This window comes from Melospiza georgiana, chromosome 7, assembly GCF_028018845.1.
Source record: "Melospiza georgiana isolate bMelGeo1 chromosome 7, bMelGeo1.pri, whole genome shotgun sequence".
Classification (NCBI taxonomy): domain Eukaryota; kingdom Metazoa; phylum Chordata; class Aves; order Passeriformes; family Passerellidae; genus Melospiza; species Melospiza georgiana.
Window position 1 is genome coordinate 13,143,611 of NC_080436.1, and position 24,796 is coordinate 13,168,406.

General features: G+C 43.8%; 2 protein-coding genes across 2 annotated transcripts; one reads left to right on the forward strand and one right to left on the reverse strand.

The window, feature by feature from the left end:
* The first annotated feature begins 3,697 nt into the window (after positions 1-3,697).
* COQ10B (coenzyme Q10B) lies at positions 3,698-15,786 on the forward strand. The gene is made up of 5 exons (XM_058027978.1): positions 3,698-3,753; positions 7,178-7,312; positions 8,573-8,765; positions 10,863-10,964; positions 13,355-15,786. Exons 1-5 carry the CDS (start codon positions 3,698-3,700, stop codon positions 13,520-13,522), a joined length of 654 nt encoding a protein of 217 aa, XP_057883961.1. The 3' UTR covers positions 13,523-15,786.
* On the reverse strand, positions 15,239-24,701 carry HSPD1 (heat shock protein family D (Hsp60) member 1). Its single transcript, XM_058027976.1, has 12 exons — positions 24,608-24,701; positions 23,638-23,813; positions 20,651-20,903; positions 20,056-20,138; positions 19,447-19,542; positions 19,096-19,189; positions 18,553-18,721; positions 18,204-18,303; positions 17,146-17,391; positions 16,767-16,941; positions 16,176-16,354; positions 15,239-16,086 (listed from the first exon to the last, which is right to left on the reverse strand). The coding sequence occupies exons 2-12, from the start codon at positions 23,809-23,811 to the stop codon at positions 15,934-15,936; spliced, it is 1,722 nt and encodes a 573-aa protein (XP_057883959.1). The 5' UTR covers positions 23,812-23,813; positions 24,608-24,701; the 3' UTR covers positions 15,239-15,933.
* Between the last annotated feature and the right edge of the window lie 95 nt (positions 24,702-24,796).

The following is a 24,796-nucleotide window of genomic DNA, read 5'->3' on the forward strand; positions in this document are numbered from 1 at the left end:
ATTTGCAGTAAGTTTCTCCTGTTTCTTCAGCCTCACTTCTCCTAAGCAGAACAGTTACAATATTTCATTGCTGCTGTTATTAAGCAGACCTGAGTGAGGGATGATGTCCCAAGGAACCCTTTAAGGTAATCATTCTGGAATGTGCCATTTCACACATTAAAGGGACTCATGTGTTGTGAGTGCTAACAGAATTTGTGCTGTGATGAAACAATGAGAGAACTGCCTTTTGTTTGTGTCTCTTCCCTGCTTTTCCACCAAATTCTGTATGCTGCCCTGGGTTCTTTTTGGCTGTCAAACGCCTGAATGTGTACTTGTGCCTCCTGAACATGAACTCCACCCCACAGCTTCCACAGGATCCAGACAGGGCTGTTACTTGGTGCTTTACCAGCCCTACTGAGTTCCCATCCCTTTCCCACACATACAAGTGACCACAGAGTTCACAGAAATTCCTGGATGGATTTGAAGCAGATTGGATTTAAGAGCCCTCAAGCTTTGCAGATCTTTTACCTAAGTAACAGACCTTCAAGCTCCTGCTTTTTGTAAGATTCAGGTCCAGTTTCAAGGGCAGCTTAAGCTGTCACTAGCTGGCACTGCTGCTGAAAGAAGTATCCAGACTCTGCCTGTCCTTGACTGACCCCAGCTATTGTGCCAGCAGAAGATTCTGGCACTGGTCCACTCAAAGAAGGCAGGCTTTTGACTACATCCTCGTGCTGCTTCTTCCAAAAGTAACTTTTTATTTGTATCCATTTTCCCCCCCACCCACCAAGTAAAGAGCTGTACAACGAGCTGACATTATGCAAAAAGCTACAAACCTGGGCCAAACTCCTAGTGCTTCCTTCTGCCCAGGCCTGTGCTCAGCTCCAGGTGCCAGGGACAGATCACTGACATCCATGTGTCTATTAAAGGTAAGGGCACAAGTTCTTAAAACAAAGAGAGGAAATATTTAACCACAGCAGCTGTTTCAACTCTGTGGAAACTTCTCAAACAATATGAGCAAAAGAAAAAAATAGCACAAAATAAAATCTCTTCCAGTCCCGATTTTGTTTCTGATGTCAAGAAGAAATAAATATAGAAAGGATCCTTTTTGTCACTGGCAAGCCAGTGAGTTAAAAAACACACAGGAAGATAAACTTTGTGGAGGATTTCACATGAGGGTGTTCTGCAGGATGTGCATAACCTGAACACAAACCATTTGTGTCACTGCCAGCAAGGGTGGGCTGAGGAAGAGAAATCAAAGATGGGATGGGACAGTCATCTATGCTCCCACAGTCCTGTGGGCTCCCCTGAGGGAGTCTGAGGGTGTTTTGGTAGATTTTCTGCCAAGAGGAGCCGGGCACAGGCCCAGGGCTGGCAGGGGCAGGGTGCTGGCCAAGGGCTGCTGCAGACACCTGCCCCTCCCCACACAGCAATCTCCCCAGCCTGCCCCAGCTGAGCCCGGGCTCTGCATGGCTTGGTGCAGATCATGTTCTTCCTGAGCACTTCAATACATACGCACAGCACTGCTTTGGAAGTGGGACAGAGTAAGAACAGAGTAGCTGGATTTCAAATCTGGCTGTGAGCAAATATGCACTGAGATTTAAACATCTTCTGGATTTTTTAGTCCACCAAAACCTTATGAAGATCAAACAAGTCTAATCCTTTACAGCCAAATACTTCAATTATTACTAACACCAAGTCAACTGGTGCTATATGAAATATAAAAAAAAATTATGTGATTTTTTTATCCTGATTAATCACCTATGTAGATAATTTTTCCCAGCCTACGTGTACAATTGCGAGGTATTTTGAGATCTTTCAAAGGCAAGTATTATTCAAAACTCATGTATAAGCAGGAACACAATGGCAATACTTTTGTTTTCCTCAGCATATCTCTGGCTGCCTAAGGAACATGGTAAACCAGCTGCTCTTTTCACTCATCTGTAGGAACAGAGCTGAATAAAAAATAGCCCTTTTTTCCACAGGGATATGCTCTCCTTGTCAAACATTGACTCTTTGCCCACTGAAACGTGTCATTAAAATTATTGTTTTTAATAGTATAAACCTCATAATCAGAATTTAAACCTAACCTTCTAATGATGGTAGTGTTATAAAAAAATAACATTTAGAAAAAAACCCAGCCTGTGTGATCCTACAGTACATCTCTTTCTGATGCATTAGAAATGTCTTGCATCCCTCTGGTGTTAAGGATTAATTTGGGCCACTCTTCCTGTCAGAGTTAGTAAATGCAGCTCTCTCTTCCAGCACCAGGTATCAAGCAAGGTTTGAGAGAACAAAAAAGGCAAAACCCTTTTAAGTGCCTTTGGAATCCATCACCTTGAACTTGTCAATGCTCTTCAAATATTCTAACACTGAACGACATCAGTCTTTGTAAGAGGTAATTCCTGATGCCGTGAGCAAGCTGGAACGACAGACACAGAACCCAGCCAATACCAGCAGCACTCGTGGGAGTTGCACAACACACAGATGAGGTCGGTGACAAGGGCTAGAGGAGGGGAGGACAGCACAGGACTGGGGCTGTGTTTGTATTTCTGGCTTTGCAGTTTGTTCTTCACCTGCACTGGAGGTCATGGGATTTTACCGATTTCTGTTTCTGATCAAGTTAATGAGACATGCTGCAGGACAGCTTATCTGAAAAACTCCATGCCCTGGGGTGGTAAAGTAAAAGCTGCTCCATTGAGTCTGTCATCCAAATTGGTGGTGTGCTTATTTAATGATGAGTGGTTTTGCTAATGGCAAGGAGGCTGGGATAATTAAAAGGATCAATTTTCTGAAGAGGATGTTGTTGTAGTTTTATATAATTGAACTGTGATTTTTGCCCAGAAATCTTCTCACTTCTTAGTGCATTCAGCGTCCAACAGCTTTAACTAACATTGCTTCATTTACATTGTAAATGGGAGGGAATGGGTTCCTCCCGTAGCTGGAGGGACATTGCTGGCAATAGATCCAGGCTGGTTTTCTAGTGCATGCAGCCCAGACACAAGTCAAGTTCAGGATGTGAAAATACCAATCTTAATTCAAGATTCCCAGTCAAGACTATACCTGGTTCTAAATAAAAATAAAATTAAAAAAAAAGCCAACACAAACTATTTTATGGAAATAGATTTTGCAGTCTTACCTTTTAACAATTTATGTAAACACGTATTACACACAATATGAAAAGTATGATGAGTTGTGTTTAAACAGCAGGTCTCCAATCACAATTGTAACACACGCTTTCCTTGAGAGAGGTTATTTGAAAGGTGAATTACGAGAAAGCGTTAATTAGTCGATTAATTAATTGATTTCTTTGGCCCCAGTTGTGGTCAGACGGTGCTCTGTGATTACCGACAGGTCTGTGGCCCTGCTGTGAAGCTGCTGCTGACTGTAACCCTGAGCACGCACCGAGCAGAGGCGGGACGAGCACCAGCGACTCCTCCCGCGGACCGGCCCGGGTCAGGCGCTCTGCGGGGGATGGGGCACGGGGCGGGACACGCGGACGGACACGCGGACGGACACGGGGCCGAAGCCGCTCCCGCCGCTCGCCGGGGGCGCCCCCCGCGCTCCAGCCCAATTATGGCCGCGCGCGGGGCTCGCGCGCCGCCGGGCCAATCAGGCGGGGCGCCGCGGGCGCGCGCGCTGTCCCGTGACCGCGCCCCCGCAGGCAGGGCGGGCAGCCCCGCGCGTGGCGGGGCACAGCGGCCGCAGCAGCGCGGGCGGGATGGCGCGGAGCGGCGCGGCGCTCGGCACGGCGATGGCCACGGCGGCCGCCGCCAGGTACGGGGGGAGGCGCGGATACCGCGGGCGTGACTGAGAGGGGCCGCGTGCCCGGTTAGAAACTCGCCTCCGGCTTGCCGAGACAGTGGCAGAGTCGGGAGCGACCCGTCCAAAGCTGAGGGAGCGCCCGGATGTTTTCCGCTTCAGATAATGCAACAAGTTCCTTCTCACCTGAGCGTGTGTAAGGCTGGCTGCAACAGCTTGAGAAAAACAATATGCTTTGGTGAAGAGTTAACCTTTCATCTGAAAGAAAAAAAAGCAAGCAGATGAGAGAGTGCGATTTGAAAATCTTAGTGTAAAAGGTTCACCTGTTAGCACAGTTACGGCAGTGCTGCTGTGAGAGGGATCGGGAGAGGGATGGAGTCTCACCGTGGCAGCGCTGCTGTGCTTCTTTATCGAACTCTGTCATCCTCATAAAAACTGTCAAAAAGTGAAACAGAGATTGGGTCATGATGTCAAATTTCATGCAGCCATTTGACAGAACTGTTAACTGTGCAGTGGTAAAATGTAACGCTGGACCACATTTTTTACTGTATATTCTTTGTGGTATAATCTCAGTGTTGTGTCTGCAATATTAAATTCGTTCAGTCCTGGCCAACAAAATTGCTGTTTTAAAGAGAAATTTATTAGAGTCTCCAGGGCAAAATCAATTGCTGGGATGGTGTTTGGGTATAAGGAAACCCATTAAGGAACTGCTTGCAAATTCAGTTTAAAAATGTTTCTAGTGGAAGCTGCAGGGATCTTGGCAGCTGGCTTTAAGCAAGCACAAGCTGGATCAAACCCAGCGCTGTGCTACTGAAGCCCTGGAGCTGGGGACGCCTCAGTGCCGCAGTTGTCCCCGGAATGCACTCTGTACCTGCTGCCAGCTCGGCAGGACCTCACTGTGCTCACTAGCAGGCTTCAAGGGCTCAGGTGGGAAATTAGTCTCGTGTGCTTATTCAGACTGAGATGCTAGTGAGCACACTTGCTGGTACACTCATTTTTTGGGATACAAGCAGCTGTTGGCAAAGAATTTGAATGGGATCAACTCGTGCCTCGCAGACCATAAAGTCAGATATTGCTAACCTGATGAAAGTATCAGCTGGGGTACTGTAAACACATTTACCCTGGCGTGCTTCTGGCACTAATTTAAATGTTTGCACTGAGGAGTTAAGAGAGCCATTTTTTTCAAAAAAGTTAATCTTCAGGCTTAGAAAATTGTGTAGGTACTAAAAAAATAAAATTTAAAAGAATCACAGATTATGGATCACTTGCATGTGCATGTCATACTCCAGAAATGCTTCCTTTTCAGGCCATGGGAGTTGGGTGATGCCGTGGTCACTCCTCAGGGGCTCAGGGAGGAAGCAGCGAGTGGCAGGAGTGGGTGGAGATGCTTCTGTCACTGGCAGGAGATAAATACAGAGATGGCAGGTGTGTCTGAATTCTGGAATGGGCTTGGCTTTTCTTCACTGGCCCAGGTCAGGTTCACAAAAACACGTGACAGTCCATGGAAATCAAGGGATTTCTTAGAGATCTGCTTCCCTGGCCTGGGAGCCAGCCCAGCACATTCTCACAGCATCTGTTCTTCAGATAAAACTGGGAGAGGGACGGAGTCTCACCATACTTTGTTAGCATTACAGCCTCTCAACCTTGCCTTCCTCAAGTGGCAAGGACACAGTCTTTCAGCAGCTGAGAGATTATTTGGAGGGATTGTTTTTCAGCCCTGTGGCTGAAACAAGTTCAGATAAAACTGCATGAAACAATAGACTGGCACGGCATTACAGTGAAAACCAAACCAGGAGACAAACCCTGGTGACTGGTTTGGACTGTGTCCTGTACATATCCCAGATAATGGAATGTAAATCAGCTGTGCAGAATGAGGTCTGCTCCACACGTTTGAACACCTTCTGTGAATCTGGTTGAGGCAGCTACAATGTTACTGGCACTCTTCCAGCATTCCTGCCAAAACTTTTCCTTAACAGTCTTGTATGGTCTGTCTGGAAAAAAACAGACTTTGTCCACATCCCTTGAGATACTGTTACCAACATTTGCAGAGTCTAAAGGCTTTTAAAGTGGACCTATTCTCTCTTAATTTTGATGCAATACTTCTGTCCCATTTTAGTTTCTTTTCAACTGCAGTGATTACAGCGTGTTTTCAGGCATCATGCTTCATATCCCAGCTGCAGAGTTGGTTTTTAAAAAGTTTGTAGATTGTTTCTAACCAGCTGCTAATAATGATTATTTTCCTCTAAACTCTACCAGTTTGTTATTTACCTGACTCCTAATACAGTGACCATGTAAGCTGATGTGCTCAGTCATGGGTAAACTACTGTATTTCATAAGAATTCTTAATTATGCTGATTTTAAAGAACATATTGCTAATTTTAATTACATTTCATTCAAAATTGGTAACTAATTTGCTGATTAATTTGGTGCTTAGTAAAAAAAAAAAAAAAAAAAAAAAAAAGAAAAAGAAAAAGGGCATCTACCTGTTCATTGTGTCTAAAAAAACAACAAAGCAACCAACCAAACCCAAAGAAGCCTAGTTCTGAGAGTAAAAGAGGTTGGCTCCATTTTTAACCACGTGAATCAGAAGTATAGTCCTGATTGTATAGTTAGAGGAAGATCAGTAAAAGACCTGAGTTGCTTGTTAGCTTATGTTTGTAGAGTCATTCTGGGCAAATAGTGGCATTTTTACTTTCCTGGTGCCAAAATTCAGAGCTCCTCAGGCAGCATTTTGCATCTTGACTGACCTGATCTGAGGAAAATCAGTGATTTAGCAGAACTGTTACACACAGTGAATATTTGTTAGATTTTAGTGTAGATGTTCACAGAGAACACCGAGGTGCAATCTTGGAGTTACCAATACTTTTAAAGGTAATTTGTTGAGTTTTACTTATGAAAACACTGCATCCAAGGTTCTAGTGATACTTTCTGAAGAAAATGTTGAAAGGTGGGTAAACAAAGCACCTTCTGAAAGACTTTCAAATGAAATTGTCCTTTTAAGAGAAGGGTGGCAGCAGAGGGATTCTAGCAGAGTTCAGCTTTCTGTTCCCAAGTGAACCCTTCTCTGATTAGTGTATTCCAAAAGGGTAAAGCATTGCAAACTGTGCCTGGTTTTTGCTGTTTAGAAAGCCTCTTCTGCAGGCTGAGTGCATGTGAGACCTGGGCATGAACTCAGTCTGCCAGTGGTTAATGGGGCCCTTTGTCCTGCACTCTGCCACTTGCTGCTGCCATCACTGGGGGCTATTTTTAGCTCCTCTTAGGGAGGAAAAAAAAGGGTGGCCCTTGTGTGTTTGACAGTTTATATTGTTACAAGCCTTTGTTTTTCCATCTGGCTGACATTTTCTATAATGTTATACAAGAGATGGTTTGTCTTACCTGAATGCATTGTTGTTTATTTTGCTGATGTGAAACACATCTAAAAGCATTTTCCCTCTCTCAGGCACTTGGCTTCTTGTGGTATCCTGATGACCAGAACTTCTCCTGTGATGAGCCACACTTTTTCAAGAAACTTCTTCAATGTTGCTGCACCACTAATAAATAAAAGAAAAGAGTATTCTGAGAGAAGAATTATAGGGTTGGTATAAGACTGTGGAAAGATGCTTTAAATGCTTATTGATTTTGTATTTGCTGTAATTAATCCAAAACACTAGTAGTTCAAAAGACTGGGTATCCCTGAAGTCACATGTAAGACTCTGGAGCATAGAAAGGAGTTTTGACTTTCAGAATTTGTATAGATTAGGTTTACCAGCCTGAAAGATAATATTAAAAATGTAGGAACCCAAAGCCCTTGGCCCATAGCAAGAAAGAGCAGAAATAACTGTTCCATTCCTTGACAAAACAAAGCCAACCTTGAAATGGAGTAATACACTAAGAATTTCATCTAGTAAAATATGAATAACTCAACAGGTGTGAAAACCCTGTTCCATTCTCTCCCAAACACATGCTAAAGTTTGCACTTACATTATATTATACTTCTCAAGATTTTCTTATTTCTTTAAAAGAAGAAAAGTAATTAGTTCTGTGATGAACAAACTTCACACAGACAAAGATTTTGAAACCTTGTTTGCCTTAGAGCTAGTGGGAAAATCCCAGTTTATGCAATGATACTGGGATTTTCCCAGTCTCTGGTCCACAACAGTATGAACTGTTTATTAACTTTTTTTTTTATTATTACTATACTTAACAATCCTTTTTTTCATAGTTCTTGAGCTGCAACAGATCTTGCCTAGTCACTCAAAGAGGGCCTTTGTCCAATAGTGCTCACTGCTAAGTGCTGTTGAACATATGCTTCATTTTAAAGGAAATTAGGCACATGCTTAATCCCATCTGTTTCAGAGACAGAATGAAAAATTAAAACCCATAGCTGTGTAATACTTTGCCATGTTACAGCAGAATCAGCTAAAATGCTGCCCTAATAGTGTTTCATCTGATTTCAATATCCTGCCTGAGCAGGGGTGTTGGATAAATGAGGTCCAGAGGTCCCTTCCAACATCAGCCATTCTGTGATGCTGGAAGGTTTTCCCATTGCATCTGTTTTTTTAATTAAGCTTTTTTATTTGGGCTCAATGAAGGAAGTAGCAGGCACTAGGTTCATTATTCACTAAAGCTACTGCTGGATGGTGTGTGATATTTTGCTTCTTTATGCAAAAAACAATTACCAGTGTATTACTGTGCTTTCCGCAATTAGCAAAGCTGCATTTTCAATTTCCAAAATCAGTGGTAGTGACTATGTCCACCTTTCAACTGCCTATGCCACATAAACCATCCTGGATTTTGAATAGTAATGTGAAGTTTAAATACCTTGTAACTGTAATGTTCTTGTGTCCATTCCCAGGTATTCCATGCAGGAGATGTATGAAGTTGTTGCTGTTGTGGAGAATTACAAACTCTTTGTTCCTTGGTGTAAAAAGTCCGACATTCTCTCGAGGCGCTCGGGGTACTGCAAAGCAGAGCTGGAAATAGGATTCCCTCCTGTAGTAGAGAGATACACATCCATTGTAACCCTAGTGAGACCACATTTAGTTAAGGTAATTGCAGTTTTCTTTTCTCCTAACCATAATTTTCCTTAACTTTTGTGTGTTGGAATTTGAACATTCCAGGAACATCTTGCTTCAAAACAAAATCGATGCTGGAAGTTCTTTGTGTGGCTCAAAACTTGTGTTGCTTTTCTTTAAAGACTTTAGATAAACTGGGGAGAACTTGAATGTGTTTTAAAAGAACCTGCCACATGAGGGAGGAGAGGAAATCACTCTTTAATGTGTTCTTTATTTGCAAAGCTGGCAGGCATTAAATGAAGATATTAACATTTTTGCTTCGTTTTTGTTTTTTTTTAATTTATTTTGTCCAAGCATCTCTGAATGCAAAATTAGTACTCAGTTAAAAGTTGTCAGACAACTCTAGCTTCTGATGCCTTCATGAATAATAATGACTTATCTGTCATTACTTTTCTTCTCACAGTTTTAAATAGTTAATATGAAAAGTCTAAATAAAAGCTAAGCTTCAGTACAATGTGCTGAAGAGATGGTTATTCAATATAGTGATGAGAAGAAGGAAATGTGGATTTAAAGTCAATTTTTTACAATTAATTTTTTCACAAGAGAAGCAGTTCTATTTTTCCTTTCAGCTTTTCAAGAGCAATAATTAAGAGAAAAGTAGAAAAGTGTCAAGTAAAATATTTTAAATGATCCCTGGATCTTCTATTTGTTTGTCTTATATGTTCAAATCTGTTTTGGTAAATAATGGCTCAGAACAGATTCCTTGTAGCAAAACTGCCTCTCCCTTGGCAGATCCTGATTGGTTTGGAATAACTAGTGGAAATTATAGCATTTGATTGCTGTTCAAGATAATTGTTTGAAAATTCTATTTCACTATTCTTTTCTAGGCTTCCTAATAAGAGACACTTAACAGAAAATGAGTTTCTGAAGTACAGGGGATATGGAAATTGGAAAAAGGAATATGCAAAATGCCTTTATTCAGTATCCTTACTGATTCTGGAAAGAAAAGATTAATTCTCTATTAAAAAAAGTTGAGCAGCTATAATGGAAAATCTGAGAGCTTTCCTTTTCTACAGTTTCCTGAGAAGACAGGCTTTTTTCTTTCACACAGCTATCAGATTGGCTTACCAACTCTTTTTCCCTCTTAATTCACTCAAAAGAAGAATTCTTGTCTCAGAAAAAAGACTCACAAAAGTGGTGAGGAAAGCCATTTCTTCAGATTGCCTCCCCTGAGGCTCATTAGCCTTTTCTCTGCTGCAATTACTTTTCCTAGAGGTTTACATGATGTCCACAGAAGTGCAGGAACATTTCTAGGGAAGTGATTGTGTGCTTGGACCATTTCACTGTCCTCTCAAGTACCTCCAGGCAAAGGAACCTTGTGTGCTGCTCAGGCACAAGATGGGAATGGGTTTGCTGCTTAAGGTTTCCCCCTTTTTAGGGCTTAAACAATGGATAAATCAGATTGGTAACAGCAGTTTTTGCTGAGGGGAAAGCATGGAGTGAGTTTGCTACTTAGAAAGGGGAACACAGTGGCAGTTTTCCCATTTTTCCTGCTCTTTTGATAGCAGTAGGGAAAAGCAGGCCCAGCTCATTGTATCTAATCTTCCTTCTACTCCTTCCCTTTCTGATATAGAAGTAGCAAGGCCATGCATTATCTCATTCCTGGAAAGAGAAATGTCGGTGTTTTTGTGCTGGTGATTATTCTGAGATGAGTCACCTCAGCACAGCTCTCCAAGCCAAACAACACCTATTCCCTGGGGGCAGTCTCTTGGAGCAGAGCTCCTTGGGCTAACAATGGGAACTTGTACAGAAATGACCCAAGAAAAAGTTACAGAAATTTTCTCTACAAATTCCAAGCCAGTTGAGTTTATGTATTTGCATGTTCTGTGCATCATGCCACAGATCTGTGTTATGACACTCAGACACAGTGTTTTCCTCTGCCTTGGAAGGACCTCAGTTACTTTGACATAATTGACATGTTGGATTTCATGCTGGCTGTGCTGTAAGAACAGGTTTAACTATGCCACAACCATCACTATTTAACAAAATGTAAACACAAGCTTCAGTAATACCTGTTTGTCACATTTGTAAAAGCCTAATTGTAGCTTGATTTTCAAACCTTTATTTTAGGCATCATGCACAGATGGGAAACTCTTTAATCACTTGGAAACAGTGTGGCGTTTGAGCCCTGGTATCCCTGGGTATCCAAGGACATGTACATTGGATTTTTCAGTAAGTATGGTAATTAAAGTACCACATGCTAGGAACAGAACATAGAAACACTTATCTTCAACTGAGAGCACTTTTTAAAATGCCTCTACTACTTCTTTAAACAAACACAGAAAACAAGTTAGCTTTAGTCAGTTCTGTCCAAAAAATATTTTGCAGACTTTACTGTTGGAAACCATTTCAGTATTGTTCAGAAACAGCAGCCTTCTGTGAGGTGTCCCTGTGTCCTGAAACAGTCTGGGACAGGCACCTCTCACCCTACAGTACTAAACACATTGAAGTTTTTAGACAGTCCAGTGCAGGAGAAATGCTAAATATACTTGGCTATATTCTTTAATCACTCTGCAACCTAAATGGTACCAGAAAGTCAGTGTCCTGCCATCTGTCCTGTTTGGGCTGCAGTGTGGTCAGTTTAATTTCCTGTCTTCCAGTTTTACTCTTTCACGTATTTTAAGCCTTACTCCTTCCTTCTCTAACACAAGTGTAATAGATTTTTGCTGTCTCTAATCTGTGATGGGATATCACTGCAGCCCAAAAGTATTGCTCTTTAAATCCAGTACCTGATTTAGCCTGATTTCACTCCCAGAAAAGCTGTTTCCATTCCAGTTACTGCTCTTCCGTGTTCTCTGGTTTGTCTGCCATCACATTTTTCTTGCATTTTTTAACAAAGTGTGTAACAAAGCACTGAGCTGGGGGTTGGAACAGGCTGCTAAAGTACACAGAGCTGGGCTAATTCTGCTGCCATCTGCTGGAATACCCTGCTTTGAAAATTATCTTCAGTGAATAGGAAAAGCTTTTGGAATATTTTTAAACTAGCACATTAACCTCCTTGGGTTATTAACTTTCAGCTTAATACTATATTGCACTTCATGCAGTTTAACAGTAAAAATTAATCTACAGGTGCTCAAAGAATCACAATTTTTAATGGTTTGCATGATATGTGCTCATGTTATTTGCATTTCTGTAGGCAAATAAGTGTCAGTTCTTTCTACTAACATATATAAGCTATCTTTTAACCCAAGCCATAAATCAGTTAAAAAACTTTAATTAAACAACCATTTAAAGCCTACGTTCTACATACAGGCTCTGTGAGAAAACCGCACCACACCTCCACAAACCAAAGCCACATTTTGACATTTTGGGTCAAGAACTTCAGTTAAATGGAATAAAAATGGAACTGGACATGGACATTTTCATTTTCTGGGGGGAACACTATCAACACATCTTACTGCTCAGCCTGTTTGGAGGCAGCAAAGGAAGGCAGTGCAGTTGGCTGAGCTGAAGCTCTGCCGGTGCCTGCCCTGCTGCTCCTTGCCTCTGGGCATGTGCAGGCAGGGATGATAAACATTTCACAACAAGCTCCTCAAAACAGGCCCTGCAATTACAGATATTCCAGAGAAAACTTCAAGAATGCTTGTTTGCTTTAGAAAACATTATTTGAGTTATGAGCTATGTTGGTTCCCACAAGCTGCTGAATCCTGTTTTGCCAGCCTGATTCCAGGAGACATCCACATACAGCAGGGAACTTTTCTTACTTTGGTTTCAGCTCTGAAATTATTTGGTTCATAGACTGAAGCACACCACCCTTTCTACCACCTGCAAACTTCATTAATGTATTGCATACCTTAAGATTGACATAATTGCTGAACACAATGCCAGACTCCACATCCCCACTGTGCAGAACTCTGCACGCCCTCAATGACAGCTCTCAGACTTGCAAGAAGCACATTAATTTTATTGATGCTTGAGGTCAAACAAATGTAAATGAAGCTACACTTGGCTTATGGGCCAAGCTGTTTAATTACTTCTGTGCTACTGCTTTGCAGTTATATGCATTGCTCATAAGGAGTTGGGGAGAAGCTGTATTTGCTCCTTGTGGCATTAAATCTGATTTTTCAGGAATAACAAAAATTAACCAACTCCCAACCATTTCACTGACTGCTGGTGTCAGGTCAGGAGTGGGAGCTGTGACACACAAACAAATCTGTAATTTTAGTCATAAAACTGCTTGTTTGAACTTACCAGAACTACTGCCACCAAAAGGAAAGACTGATTTAAAACATTGGCATTTAACAGGTAACTCTTTCAAGTCGCTTTTAAGTTTCTTGGGCATGCTCCAGCTTACCTGTTAGTCTGTTGTCTTGCCACGCAGGACTTTCTTCAGACAGCTTTTGTCCCTCAAGTGAATTCTGTGCACAAAATAAGTTATTGTTTGTCAGTAGTTTTTCATTTTCCCAAACCTCTTTTGTAATGAACCATTTAAAAAAGAAAAGACATTTTAGGTAAATATAAATGACTACTTCAGAGAACTGAATGAGAGGAGTTGTCTATTTGTAACAGCATTTTACAACAGTATATATAGGAAAAATAATTATCTTTATTTTCTTAAACAGATTTCTTTTGAATTTCGTTCACTTCTACACTCAAAACTTGCTACACTATTTTTTGATGAAGTTGTAAAGCAGATGGTTGCTGCCTTTGAAAGAAGAGCATCCAAACTCCACGGCCCAGAAACCAGCATTCCTCGGGAGCTGATGCTGCATGAAGTTCATCAGACGTAAAGGGAAACTGTAACAACCCCAGCTATAAACTTGTCTGTACACTTCACTTGTACAAAGTGCCCTGCTCCTCCTTTGGGGCATTCATTTCTTATCTGAGCTTGGGTGTGATCTTACCCTGTGCCAAGCACACCTGCTCAGACAGACAGACAGAATGTTCAAAAGCTGCAATCAAGTGCAGCCTAAAGCCTTATCAGTACCAGGCACCAGGCAGCTGCTGTAAGCCAGGCTATCTCGGCTGCCGTTAACGCCAAACGGCTCCTGGAATCACAGCCCCAGCTCTGCCCTAGCCAAGCTCCTGGCGTTTTTCAGTGCTGTAACTTATTAACTCAGCTTGGTGGGAATGCAACTTCAGAGCATCAACTCGGCCAGCTCTGCCCAGGCAGAGGCCAACTGACACACTGCCTTCCCAGAGAATGGCACAGCTTGGCTGCCACTGAGGAGTGGTGCTTTGAATTCAAATGAGTGGCAGAGGTAAGTCAGGGATTTCCCACTGCCCCTAGAGTGACCAGCAACTGCTTTCTCACTGCCCTTGTTTTCAGGGATGAAATGCATAAGGAGCACTGTAATCCCAGTGCAGCAGTCTCAGCTACAGCCAGTGGTGCCCAGTGCACCTGTCTTCTGGAGTCTGTAGTACGTTTGGCAGGCTGAAGTTGCTCCTTGCCACTCCTTCCCTGGTACACACTGCACTTTGGTTACCTCCATCTCACCTAATGCAAACACAACTTCAAAGCAAGGTTTACCTCTGAGAACCAGGTACCTGTGCTGTCCTCCCTGGAAGCAGGTAACAGGAGGCCCTGTGCTTCCTTGCAGGCAAAAACAGCCCAGGCCAGCTGTTATCATACATCATGTAAGAGAGCACTAAACCTCCATTCTTTGAGGTTTTTCAGTACCATACTCCCACTGTGATAACATCATCCTGATTACATACATGTTCAGTACTTCTACTCCTGAATGTTCTCTTCCCAGTCTGAAAAAACCAAGTGAATAGGTTTGAACAGATTCTAAATCCTTACTTTATGCTGCCTTGCATTACCAAATTTTCTTACTGATATTAGATGAAGCTTCAGGCCAGGTGCTGAAGCTGGTCCTTTCTCTGCAGCACATGTAATCCATAAGGTTAATGAAGAACAGCATATTAAATAACATAGACAGGTATGTTTGAAAATAAAGACACCCCTGAAAGAGTTTCAGATAATTTTACTTAAAATTAGAATGTCACACATCCCATCTGTGGAAGGATAGTTCTTATTAAGGGCAGGAAGCTGAGGAAAGCAACAGGTGGATGAAGGTCATTTGTACAGAACTGAGAAGTTGTAAAGCAGTTTTGATTGAGGTAATCAGGTATGAACATACACAAGTTTGGGAACACCATTGTTCTGCAGGCTGGAAAGCAGAAAAGACTGCACAATGTTAGTGGTGATGCCAGGGCAAAGAACACAAAGAGGCAAAGCAACATTTCTAGTGCAAAATCACTAAATCCTGCACCCCAGAGAGGAGGAAGGTAAGAATGGAAGGCTCAAGGTGAGGAGGCAATCACATGTTACACCTGAGCAAAGGAAGGATCTAAAACCCCCAGAACTCCTTCTTAGCAAAGACTCACCTGTTTGATACCTCAGGGCACTTCTCTTCCCCTGGGAGTGTGAAAGGTGCACTGGGCCTGTTCCAGCACGTGAAACAACCAGATAGACAGGGCAAAATAAAGTCAGTGCACGTGCCTTGTTTTCAGAGCATTGTTTAATATTTCAAAAGAACTGTAGTGCAGTTCAGCTTAGATATTTCTTACCAAAATTAAAGCACTTGCATTTCTGAGAAACATTCTAGACAAAGGAATGTTCCTCGGAGTGAAATGCCCTGTCATTTTTTCAAGCATAAGTGTCAATTTCTACTACATCTTAGAAGCAACAGCAGGCTGTCCAGGCTCTCCCATAACTATGGCTTGGTGTGCAGATGAAGGAGGTGATACATTTTGTAACTTTTGAGCAGTTTATTACATAAAGGTCACATAACTCTATTTGCCTACTTTGTACACAATTGTCTAGTCTCACGCACAGTGGCTTCCAAGTTCTTTCTAGTACTGGCAAGCACCAAGAAATTCTGAAATAGAATATCAAGTGCCTTAATTAAGTTCAAATCAGGACCTTGGTAGATGGATCTTGCAACCCAGTTATCAGGAATGTACAAATGTCTTTATTCAAAAAATACAAAATAAATTATCTGTAGGCATGGACAATGACTGTAAACAATTACACGTGTGTTAAATGAAATCCGGTAACTGATGGTTACAGTGATTCTTTTCAACACCAGCCTCACTTCAGTCACTATCCATCCTCTCACACTGATAGCTCAAGTTTTTGAAGTCAGAACTGTCAGTCTTCAACAGCACAGCTCATGATGCATCCCTACGCCAGGAATTAGAACATGCCACCTCCCATTCCTCCGCCCATCCCACCCATTCCTCCCATTGCTGGCTCCTTTTCTTCTTTAGGAACTTCAGTCACCACTGCCTCTGCTGTTGATAGGAGAGATGCAACACCCGCGGCATCCATCAGAGCAGTTCTCACAACCTAAAAGTAAGCAAGAAACTACTTAAAACCTGCTGACCATCACAGGAGGTGGGAGGAAGCAAAGCTGACAATTAAGAGCTTTAGGTTACCTTAGTTGGGTCTATGATTCCTTTTTCTACCATATTTACAAAGTCCCCAAGCATTGCATCGTAGCCAACTTCTGATGGGCTCTGCAGGATTTTTTCAACTATCAATGATCCTTCAACACCGGCATTCTTTGCGATAGTCATTGCTGGGATTCTCAGTGTTCTCTTGATTATTTCAATGCCTGCAAGAAACAGATAGCTGGAGCTCCTTGTACAAACACCACTCCCACTTCCAAGGAATGCCCTAGTGCTGGAGATCAATACAAAGAGAAAACTCTCCGAGCAAGAACATAAGCTATTTTTGTCAGTTCCAGGAGGAGAGGTTCCCTGCTACTTGACACTTGCCAACAAATGCCATCTCTGCAGGATAGTCATGCACATTTTAGTTTTAATTCTACAAAAAATAGTAACAAGTATTATTACTCTCTATGTGCAACATGACACAAAGCTGTTTTCCATTTGATTTGCCTCACAGTCTCGAGAGTTAGATTTTGTCTGTCTGCAAAGACTTTAACAAAGCCACCTGATAAAGCTTCAGGACAGGGGAAAGCGTGCTTGTATCACTTCCACACCCATCTCCAGTCATGTGCTTACCAATTTTCTGATCCTCGTTGGCTGGAGTTAAGGCATCTAGGGCTGGGATGCAGCGCAGCAGGGCACAGCCGCCCCCGGGGACGATGCCCTCCTCCACGGCCGCCCGGGTGGCGTTCAGGGCGTCGGTGACCCTGTCCTTCTTCTCGTTCACCTCCACATCGCTGGTGCCGCCCACCTGCCAGCACAGCAAGCCACACGTCAAGGGCTGCAGGAGGAGCCCAGCTGGGACAGCACTGCTGCCACCAGGTTAAGCTGCCAATGCCTAACAAGTGCCAGAAAGCCAACCCACCCTCTCCTACACTGGCAAGTCTTCTTCTGTAGCTCAGCAATCAAGAAGCCTAAGCTTTAGTTCATCATGATTTTACCAAGTTCTTCATACCTTCAATACTGCTACTCCATCAGAGAGCTTGGCCAGTCGCTCGTTCAGTTTCTCTTTTTCGTATTCACTGGTGGTAACCTCCAGCTGCTCAATTATTTCTTGAATGCGTTTTTCAATCTGACCCTTTTCACCCTTCCCCTTGAGGAGCATGGTGTCATCTTTTGTCACAATGACCTCTCCAACTTTACCAAAGTCATGAGGCTGAATATCTTCCACATTTAGGTTCAAACCCTCTTCTCCAAACACCTGAAAGAAATTATGTGAAAAGCTGCAATCCACAGGTACCTCACACATCAGATATTTTTATCTACAAGTACATGAACACATACAGCAGGCTAACGGTGCAGAATAACCACACTGCTGCAGTTCCACCCTCTGGGTGAAGAGGCTCTTCCTGAAAACCTCCCCTGACACATTTCATGGTGCTTCCTTCACTCCTGTCACCATCATCTCCTTGTATTTTGAGGAGTTGCAGATTCTGACATGTCACTGACTGAAGAACAGTTTGCTGGTTGGTTACTTTGTGCTGCCATTACCTTAAACATGAAGTTTTATTTCAACAGCCTCCTCTGGGTCCCAATATCATGCTATGATTTTGAAGTGCATATTAAAAAAGGGCAGCATAAAGGGACATTAATCAGTGCATCAACTATATGCAAAATTTAGTAGTAAGAAAAATCATTCAGTCAATTCCAAACATTTAAAATAATTTTATTTGCCACATCTGAGTCCAGGCAATTGTTTATGGAAGCAACAATTGCCTTGGAGTTCCTCCTTTCCCTTGAAAACCTAAATCCTGCAAGGAGATCTCATGTGACCTTAGTCAGTTACAAGGACAAATGGTTGGCCAGGACTGCATTACACAGCAATTATCAGAGTCTGCATTTTAAAAAACAGCAAGTTTCAAACATCAGTTACTGTTACATTTTTGAAAGAACAGAATACAGCCTGCAACCCAGCAAATACAAGCTAAAGATCTAGAAATGCACAGTATTTTCCTCCTTGAAAAGCATTAACATCCCTTGCAGCAAAAAGCCACTGAAAACATCATTACTTACAGCACCACCAGTAGCAATCGCCATGTCCTTAAGTTGGTTTTTCCTGTTGTCACCAAAACCTGGTGCTTTTACAGCAACAACCTGAAGGCCAACCTTCAGTCTAAAGACAAAAATTCAGAGAATGAGTCTAATTAGTATGCCAAATTATTTCAGTGCAGCTCTACCAGTCAAGCAAACAAAGAGACCATCACAAACTGAGGTGGTTTTTCTCAAAAAGGTAGTTAGACACAACTGGAGTTCTGCCTGAGTTGATACAAAGCATGGTGGGGTTAAAAGCTGCTGTTTCTTTGGCACAGGTAAGAGAAGAACGAGCCTTACACCATAGAAAAAAAAGGATTTTAAGTCTCACCTATTCAAAACTAGAGTGCTGAGGGCTTCTCCATCAACATCTTCAGCAATGATGACCAAAGGTTTGCGGTTGGCATTGGCAATTTCAAGAGCAGGAACTATGGACTGTACACTAGAGATTTTCTTTTCACTGATTAAAACATAAGCGTCCTGGAATTCACATTTCTGCCCTGCAGAAACAACATGCATTATCTGAACAGGTCCATTACAAAAACATATCAAGCATTCTTTTAACTTAACTTAAGCAGGTGCTTTGGTGCAATGGTTGCACTTTCCAACTGCATTAAGAAAAGACAACTTGTTTTCTCCAAGACTCCACTCTCAATTCTCCATTGTTCTGCTGTGTTGCAAGGCCAGCCTGATATTCACAGGAACACTTTGCAGAGAAGGAAAAGGAAACCCTGACACTCCAAGCTTTTAGCAAGTTCAAGTTTCTGATGGGCAAGGAGCCCCTGCTCTATCTGCTGTGGTGCACAGCATACAGGACTGTAAAGCCTTTAACACAAACCACTGGAGGTGTTTGACCTAACTTATTGTAACTCACCTTTAGTTGTGTTAATAAAATATGGAGAGATGTAGCCTCTGTCGAATTTCATACCCTCAATGATTTCCAGTTCATCATTTAGAGTTTTTCCATCCTGTTAAATGCAAGAAAGTCTGCATTAAAATCTCTGGTTTGCTGCAAAAGCACAAGTAGAGCTTTAGCATATCATGCACAATAGATTGAAAGGCTCTGGATCCCACATCAGTTTCATGTGCTTCTCTCCAAAACAGGAAGAATGTAAGAGGGAACAGTGATCAAACTCTGATCTAAAGGAGCTGGGGAGGAGTTATGGAATGGGAGCTGCAGAAGCCAGCCCTAACAGGAGAAGAGAGTCACTTGGTCAGTTCCTACCTTGACAGTGATCACACCCTTTCGTCCAACCTTTTTCATTGCATCAGAGATTATATTGCCAATTTCCTGATCTCCATTTGCTGATATTGTGGCAACCTGAAAGAATAAGACATTTAATCTCATTTCCCAGTGCAAGGTGCTTCCTCATGATAAAGAAAAAATCAGAATAACCATGTGCAACACTGCCATTTCTGCCAAGGCAGGGCAGCAGAGCCAGACTCCCTGCCTGGACTCACACCCAGGCCACCTCCAGGCACAGGCACAAATAACCCAGCACCACCAACACACCTGGACCCAGCAGATCCACCACACCCTCAGTACTGCACCATCACTTCCATTCACAACAGAGCTTTGCTCCCATCAATTCTTCCTAAGTACATACATTTATGTTTTAAGACCATACTTTGGAATGAAACTCGAAGATGAAAAAATCTGCCCACTTGTGAACTCACTTCTAGCAGTGCAACTCAAGACTATTTCTGATGTATAAAGAAAAGTACCCAGTGTCAAGATGCACACAACCTAACTTCATCAAACCGAACTTCACAAAACTTTTTCTGAGAAACAGTTGCCTAAATTTGGGTTATATTTTATTGTGTTTTTTCCTACCTGTGCAATTTCTTCTGGAGTTGTAACAGGTTTTGACAGCTTCTTCAGTTCAGCTGTGATGGCATCCACTGCCAGCATCACCCCTGAGGATGAACAGGGCACTTGTGAGTGAACAAAGCAAGGTACAGAGCACAGAAAACACAAACCAAGCACCCACCCACCACAACAAACAGATTTCCTCTCTAACAAAAATCCACACTGCAAAAATGCATTGTCTGCATGTTCAAAACCAAATAATTCTTGTTCCATACTGTCATTTGTGTATGCAGTGCTGGGTTTTTTTGAAATTGGTGCGAAATATTGTCATGATCAATATTCCTAACAGATTTGTTTACATGGCTATTATATTAATTAAATGCAGAAATGGCTTTAATTGTAGTTCACTTACAACAAATTAAATAGGCTGACTAAAATAGTACAATGATTAGACAAATTAATGGTTGCTCAGAGTCTGCAGTATAAAAAAACATCAACTGTGTTCTCTAAAGATCATATAACCCTTTATGGTGGCTCTTCAAACAGAAAACAAGTCGAATTTAGGACATGAAAAATAAAAGACACTGATCAAACATTAAAAACAACAGGAAGAAGTTACCTCTCCTGATTTCTACAGGGTTGGCTCCTTTGCTGATCTTGTCAAAGCCCTCCTTGGCAATGGCTCGTGCCAGGACTGTTGCAGTAGTGGTTCCATCTCCTGCCTCCTCGTTGGTGTTGTTGGCAACGTCTTGGACTAACTTGGCGCCGATGTTTTTGTATTTGTCTTTCAAGTCAATTGCCTTTGCTACTGTCACACCATCTTTTGTCACTTTGGGACTTCCCCAGCTTTGCTCAATAATAACTGTTCTTCCCTAGGGGGATAAAAACCAAATTTTAAATCCAAGCCAACCCAAAGCATGTTACCATCAAGAGCTCAACTGAGAATTTTGAACAGTCACAGCTGAACACCTTACACAGGGCGTTCAGCTGGGACTTCTCAAACACACACTTTAATACCAAGGTTCTCCAAAAACAGAAAAATGGCTCAAAGGCCTTACAGTTCCACAGAATGACTCCATTCTTCAGCCATACTGCTGAAGTCTGCAATTAACTAACACTGACCTTAGAGAAAAAACTGAAGAGATTCCCTCTAATGCTAATATTTTAGCCCAAAATTAAAAATATAGCAATTCGAATAAATTGTCAAAATTTTCATCAGATCACAATAAACATTCTTTGTGGTTGAAAAACAAATAATAGAAATCTCAATTTCTATTGCATGTGCTGGAAGGAAAAAAAGCAGACTTGCAAACTTCAAGAGTGATTAGCAAAGACAACTGAGAACACTTCAAATTTGTATTCATATGTTACAGTAATTTCTCAAACACTGCAAGTTTACCAAGCTTTCCTCATCTCAGCTCACACTTGGATCCAACTGGAAAGCTGGAGTATTAGAACTAATGGACACAGCTAACACAGCAAACTGTGAAGCATACAGGTTCACCGTAAGGCAAATGCTCCTGCTTGTTCACAGGTGACTCCAACAGCCAATACCTGCCCCAAACAAACACGCTCCAGTTTGAGCTGGAAGCAGCAGAAACTCAAGGAGCCCCTCTGGTGTCCTGCTGCCCTGCATCTCCTGTACTGTGCTGAGAGCTGGAGCTGCTGGAGAGGGAAGGCAGAGCGAGTGCCCAGCTCAGCACTGTCCCTGCACTGTCCCAGGTCCCTCCCTTGGGGTGCCAGGTCCGGCTCCAGCCCCAGCTGTGCCGGCCCCGGGGGGATCCCAGGCCAGGGGAGCCGGGCAAGGATTCCGTGCAGGGCTGTGGTGCCCCGTGCCCACCCACATCTGCCTCCATGACTGAAGCAGCCCTGGCTGCCCGCCAGGCACGAGGCCTCGCTGCTCCTGAGGCACAACCACCCCAGCAGCCTCAAGGTTCTGCTTCAGTTCCTCAGGCTGAACCTGGGCAACAGCTTATGGAAATTTCCCTCTGTGCCATGGAACAGTTGTGCCAAAATGCATTCCCTACTCCTATCTTATTTGACCTGCACTTCTATATATAAAGGTGAATCAAGAGTAAGAAAACTCCTCTCTGGAAGAGCATGCTGCCAGTACGTTATTCATATAATGTCTCCCAGTTTGCTTAATTCTCTTTTGTACTTCGATATGGTCTTATTCCTAATGTTTGGTTTGCAGCTGAGAAGAGGGGCACAACAAAACCCACAGATAACAAATCACACGAAGGGGCTTGCTCTCAGCAAAAACTCCTGTCTGTGCTCCTGAAGAAGGGAACAAACACCACCAGTAACTGCACAGGCATTTAGAATGGTCTGGCGTATTGGGAAGCTGAGCCCCCACACAAACCAGTTCTGTTCAGCTTGCTGGAGCAATACCAAAAGATTGTGTGAGACTGCAAACTGGGCTCCTTAAAATGTTCAACAGGCCCAAAGGAGGTTTCCTCACCACACTGATGTTTCTTAAAAGTGCCAGAGGCTGACTCAGGCACTGCAGTAACCTCTCCATTTTTACATGAAGAACAGCACAACCAACAAAAATCCCCTAAGGTTGCATGAAGTTGCATCAGCAACTGCCCTTTAGCCAGTGGATTAGAACTGTGCTTCAGCATTCAGAGTAGCCTGATCCAAAAAACCAGGAGTTAAATTAACCAACTACTACTTAAACTTTGTTCCTTTGTGGAAGTAGCCACAGTTTCCTGACACAATTGTTCCTTAACCTTCACCTGCTCAGCTTTATGGCATTTTTGCCTTTGAATGAAGCTGGTAGAGCACAAAAATGTGCAGAAAATACATGAAATGATGTTACAGAGACCAAGCAGCCCTCAGGAGAACTATCATGCACATGCTGTTACAGGGAACAGATATTCACATAAACCCCAAGAAAATCAGGGTCTGTTCCTCAAAAAGAGGAATCTCATTTCAAGCCCTACTGCACATTGCATGACTATGCAGAATACCATAGCAGGTTTTCCAAGGGACCCAGATCCCCCAGATCTCTATTCTCCAGGACAGAATATAGGGTAACACAAATGAATGCTTTTACCACGAAATTTCATTTAGGCTGGTAATATTCACCAGCCAACTGAGAACTCAACATTACACTTTGGATATTTTTTAAAGCTTGTTAATATTTAAAAGGTGAATTAATACAAAATTGTAATTCTTAAAAAAAACTAACAAACAAAACAAGTATCATAAAAAAATCCAACCAAGCCACCCACATGCTAATTAAACAAGCCGACGACACACATAGTTACATTATCTACTGCACTGTTACAGGTTATCGACTGAGCTGGTAACACATTATGCACATCTCCTTAACCTTCAAACTGTTTAGACGAATACAACATACCTTTCACAGGAATCCAAGCAATTTTACTTTGTTACTACAAAAAGCACATGCACTACTGTCCCGCTTTTGGTGGACATGAGACTACAGCTGCTGGCAGGAGCCTGTCCATTCCCCAACCCCTTTGCGTTGCAGTTCTGCAAATGCAATCGCGCAGCTCCACCGAGAGAAACCCAACAACTGCTCTGCTAGAGTATTTTCAGCCAGGTCTGTGCTAACATAAAGGCTGAGTCTTCTATTACCTTTGGCCCCATGGTGACAGCTACAGCATCTGCTAAAAGATCTACTCCTTGTAGCATCAGAGCTCTCGCGTCTGCTCCGAACTTCACATCTTTTGCATAGGCTCGTGTTAGATGGGGGGCGAGGGCTCTGGACACTGGTCTTATCTGACGGAGTACTGTAGGTAAACGGAGCATGTCTAAAATATTAAAAGAAACGTAGAGAAAAACAAAACAAAAAAAAAGGCATTATGATTTTGCACGGCTACTTCTACGGGAAAACAGCGGGAACAGATTTAGGAAGTAAAGCAGGCAGGATGAATCTTAAATTTTTCGACCGGCTGAAATGGAGACACACAATCAGTTGAGCAAGTACCGGGCCGGGTGTCCCCGATCCTGCCGCCGAGAGCCGCGGGGAGCAGCTCCTCCCTGCGCGGCCTGCAGCACGGCCGAGCGCCTCCCGCCCGGAGCGGGGCAGGACACGGCGAGGGCACGGCGGAGCGCCCGCGGCTCCATGTGCTCAGCGCGGGGGCCGCGCCCTCCCGCCCGCCCGCCCGCGGCTGCAGCAGCGGGGCCGTGCCGAGGGGAGCTCGGGTACGGCTCCCACCCCGCTAGGCCACCAAGGGCACAGAGAAGAGAGACAAGGCCGCGGCCGCCACCGCGGGCCCGCCGGAGCCCCCGCGCCGGGCAGGGCCCCGCGGGCACATGGCGCTGCAGCAGGACACGCGCAGCAAGGTCAGCGCCGCCCGCCCCCCGCCGCCGCCCGCCAGGCCCGCCGCGCCACCAGCGGCCCGCAGGGAGGTGCAGGCCCCGCTCCCGCCACCCGGGCGCACCGCCCGCATCACGGCCGCCCCCCGCTCCCGCCTCTCGGGCCCGGCCGCTCCCAGCGCGCGGCCCCCGCGGTAACCGCGGCCAAAGGGGTGAGGGCCCCCACGCCCTCCCCGGGCCGGGCAGAGCGGCGCGGGCCCGGCGGCCCGGCCGCGTTCCCGCTCACCTGCGGCAGCGCGGGAGCAGCACCGCGGCTCTGCGGACTCGCGGGCACGTCTGGCGCGGCGGCGGCGGGCGGCGCTCGGCACTCACCGCCTCGGCCCCGCCCCCGCGCCGCCGCCGGCCCATGTGCGGCTCCGGCCGCCCGGCCCCGGAACCAGCATGGTCTCCGTGCCCGCCCACAGCCCGCCTGCCG

Excerpts from the sequence above, each read along its gene's own strand:
- COQ10B (XM_058027978.1), top strand. The coding sequence starts at position 3,698 with ATGGCGCGGAGCGGCGCGGCGCTCGGCACGGCGATGGCCACGGCGGCC. Across the intron at positions 7,313-8,572 it reads TCTGAGAGAAGAATTATAGG|GTATTCCATGCAGGAGATGT; the intron begins GTTGGTATAAGA and ends GTCCATTCCCAG. Across the intron at positions 10,965-13,354 it reads CATGTACATTGGATTTTTCA|ATTTCTTTTGAATTTCGTTC; the intron begins GTAAGTATGGTA and ends TTTCTTAAACAG.
- HSPD1 (XM_058027976.1), bottom strand. The coding sequence starts at position 23,811 with ATGCTCCGTTTACCTACAGTACTCCGTCAGATAAGACCAGTGTCCAGA. Across the intron at positions 17,392-18,203 it reads CGATTGCTACTGGTGGTGCT|GTGTTTGGAGAAGAGGGTTT; the intron begins GTAAGTAATGAT and ends AATTTCTTTCAG. Across the intron at positions 16,087-16,175 it reads GAATCATAGACCCAACTAAG|GTTGTGAGAACTGCTCTGAT; the intron begins GTAACCTAAAGC and ends GCTTACTTTTAG.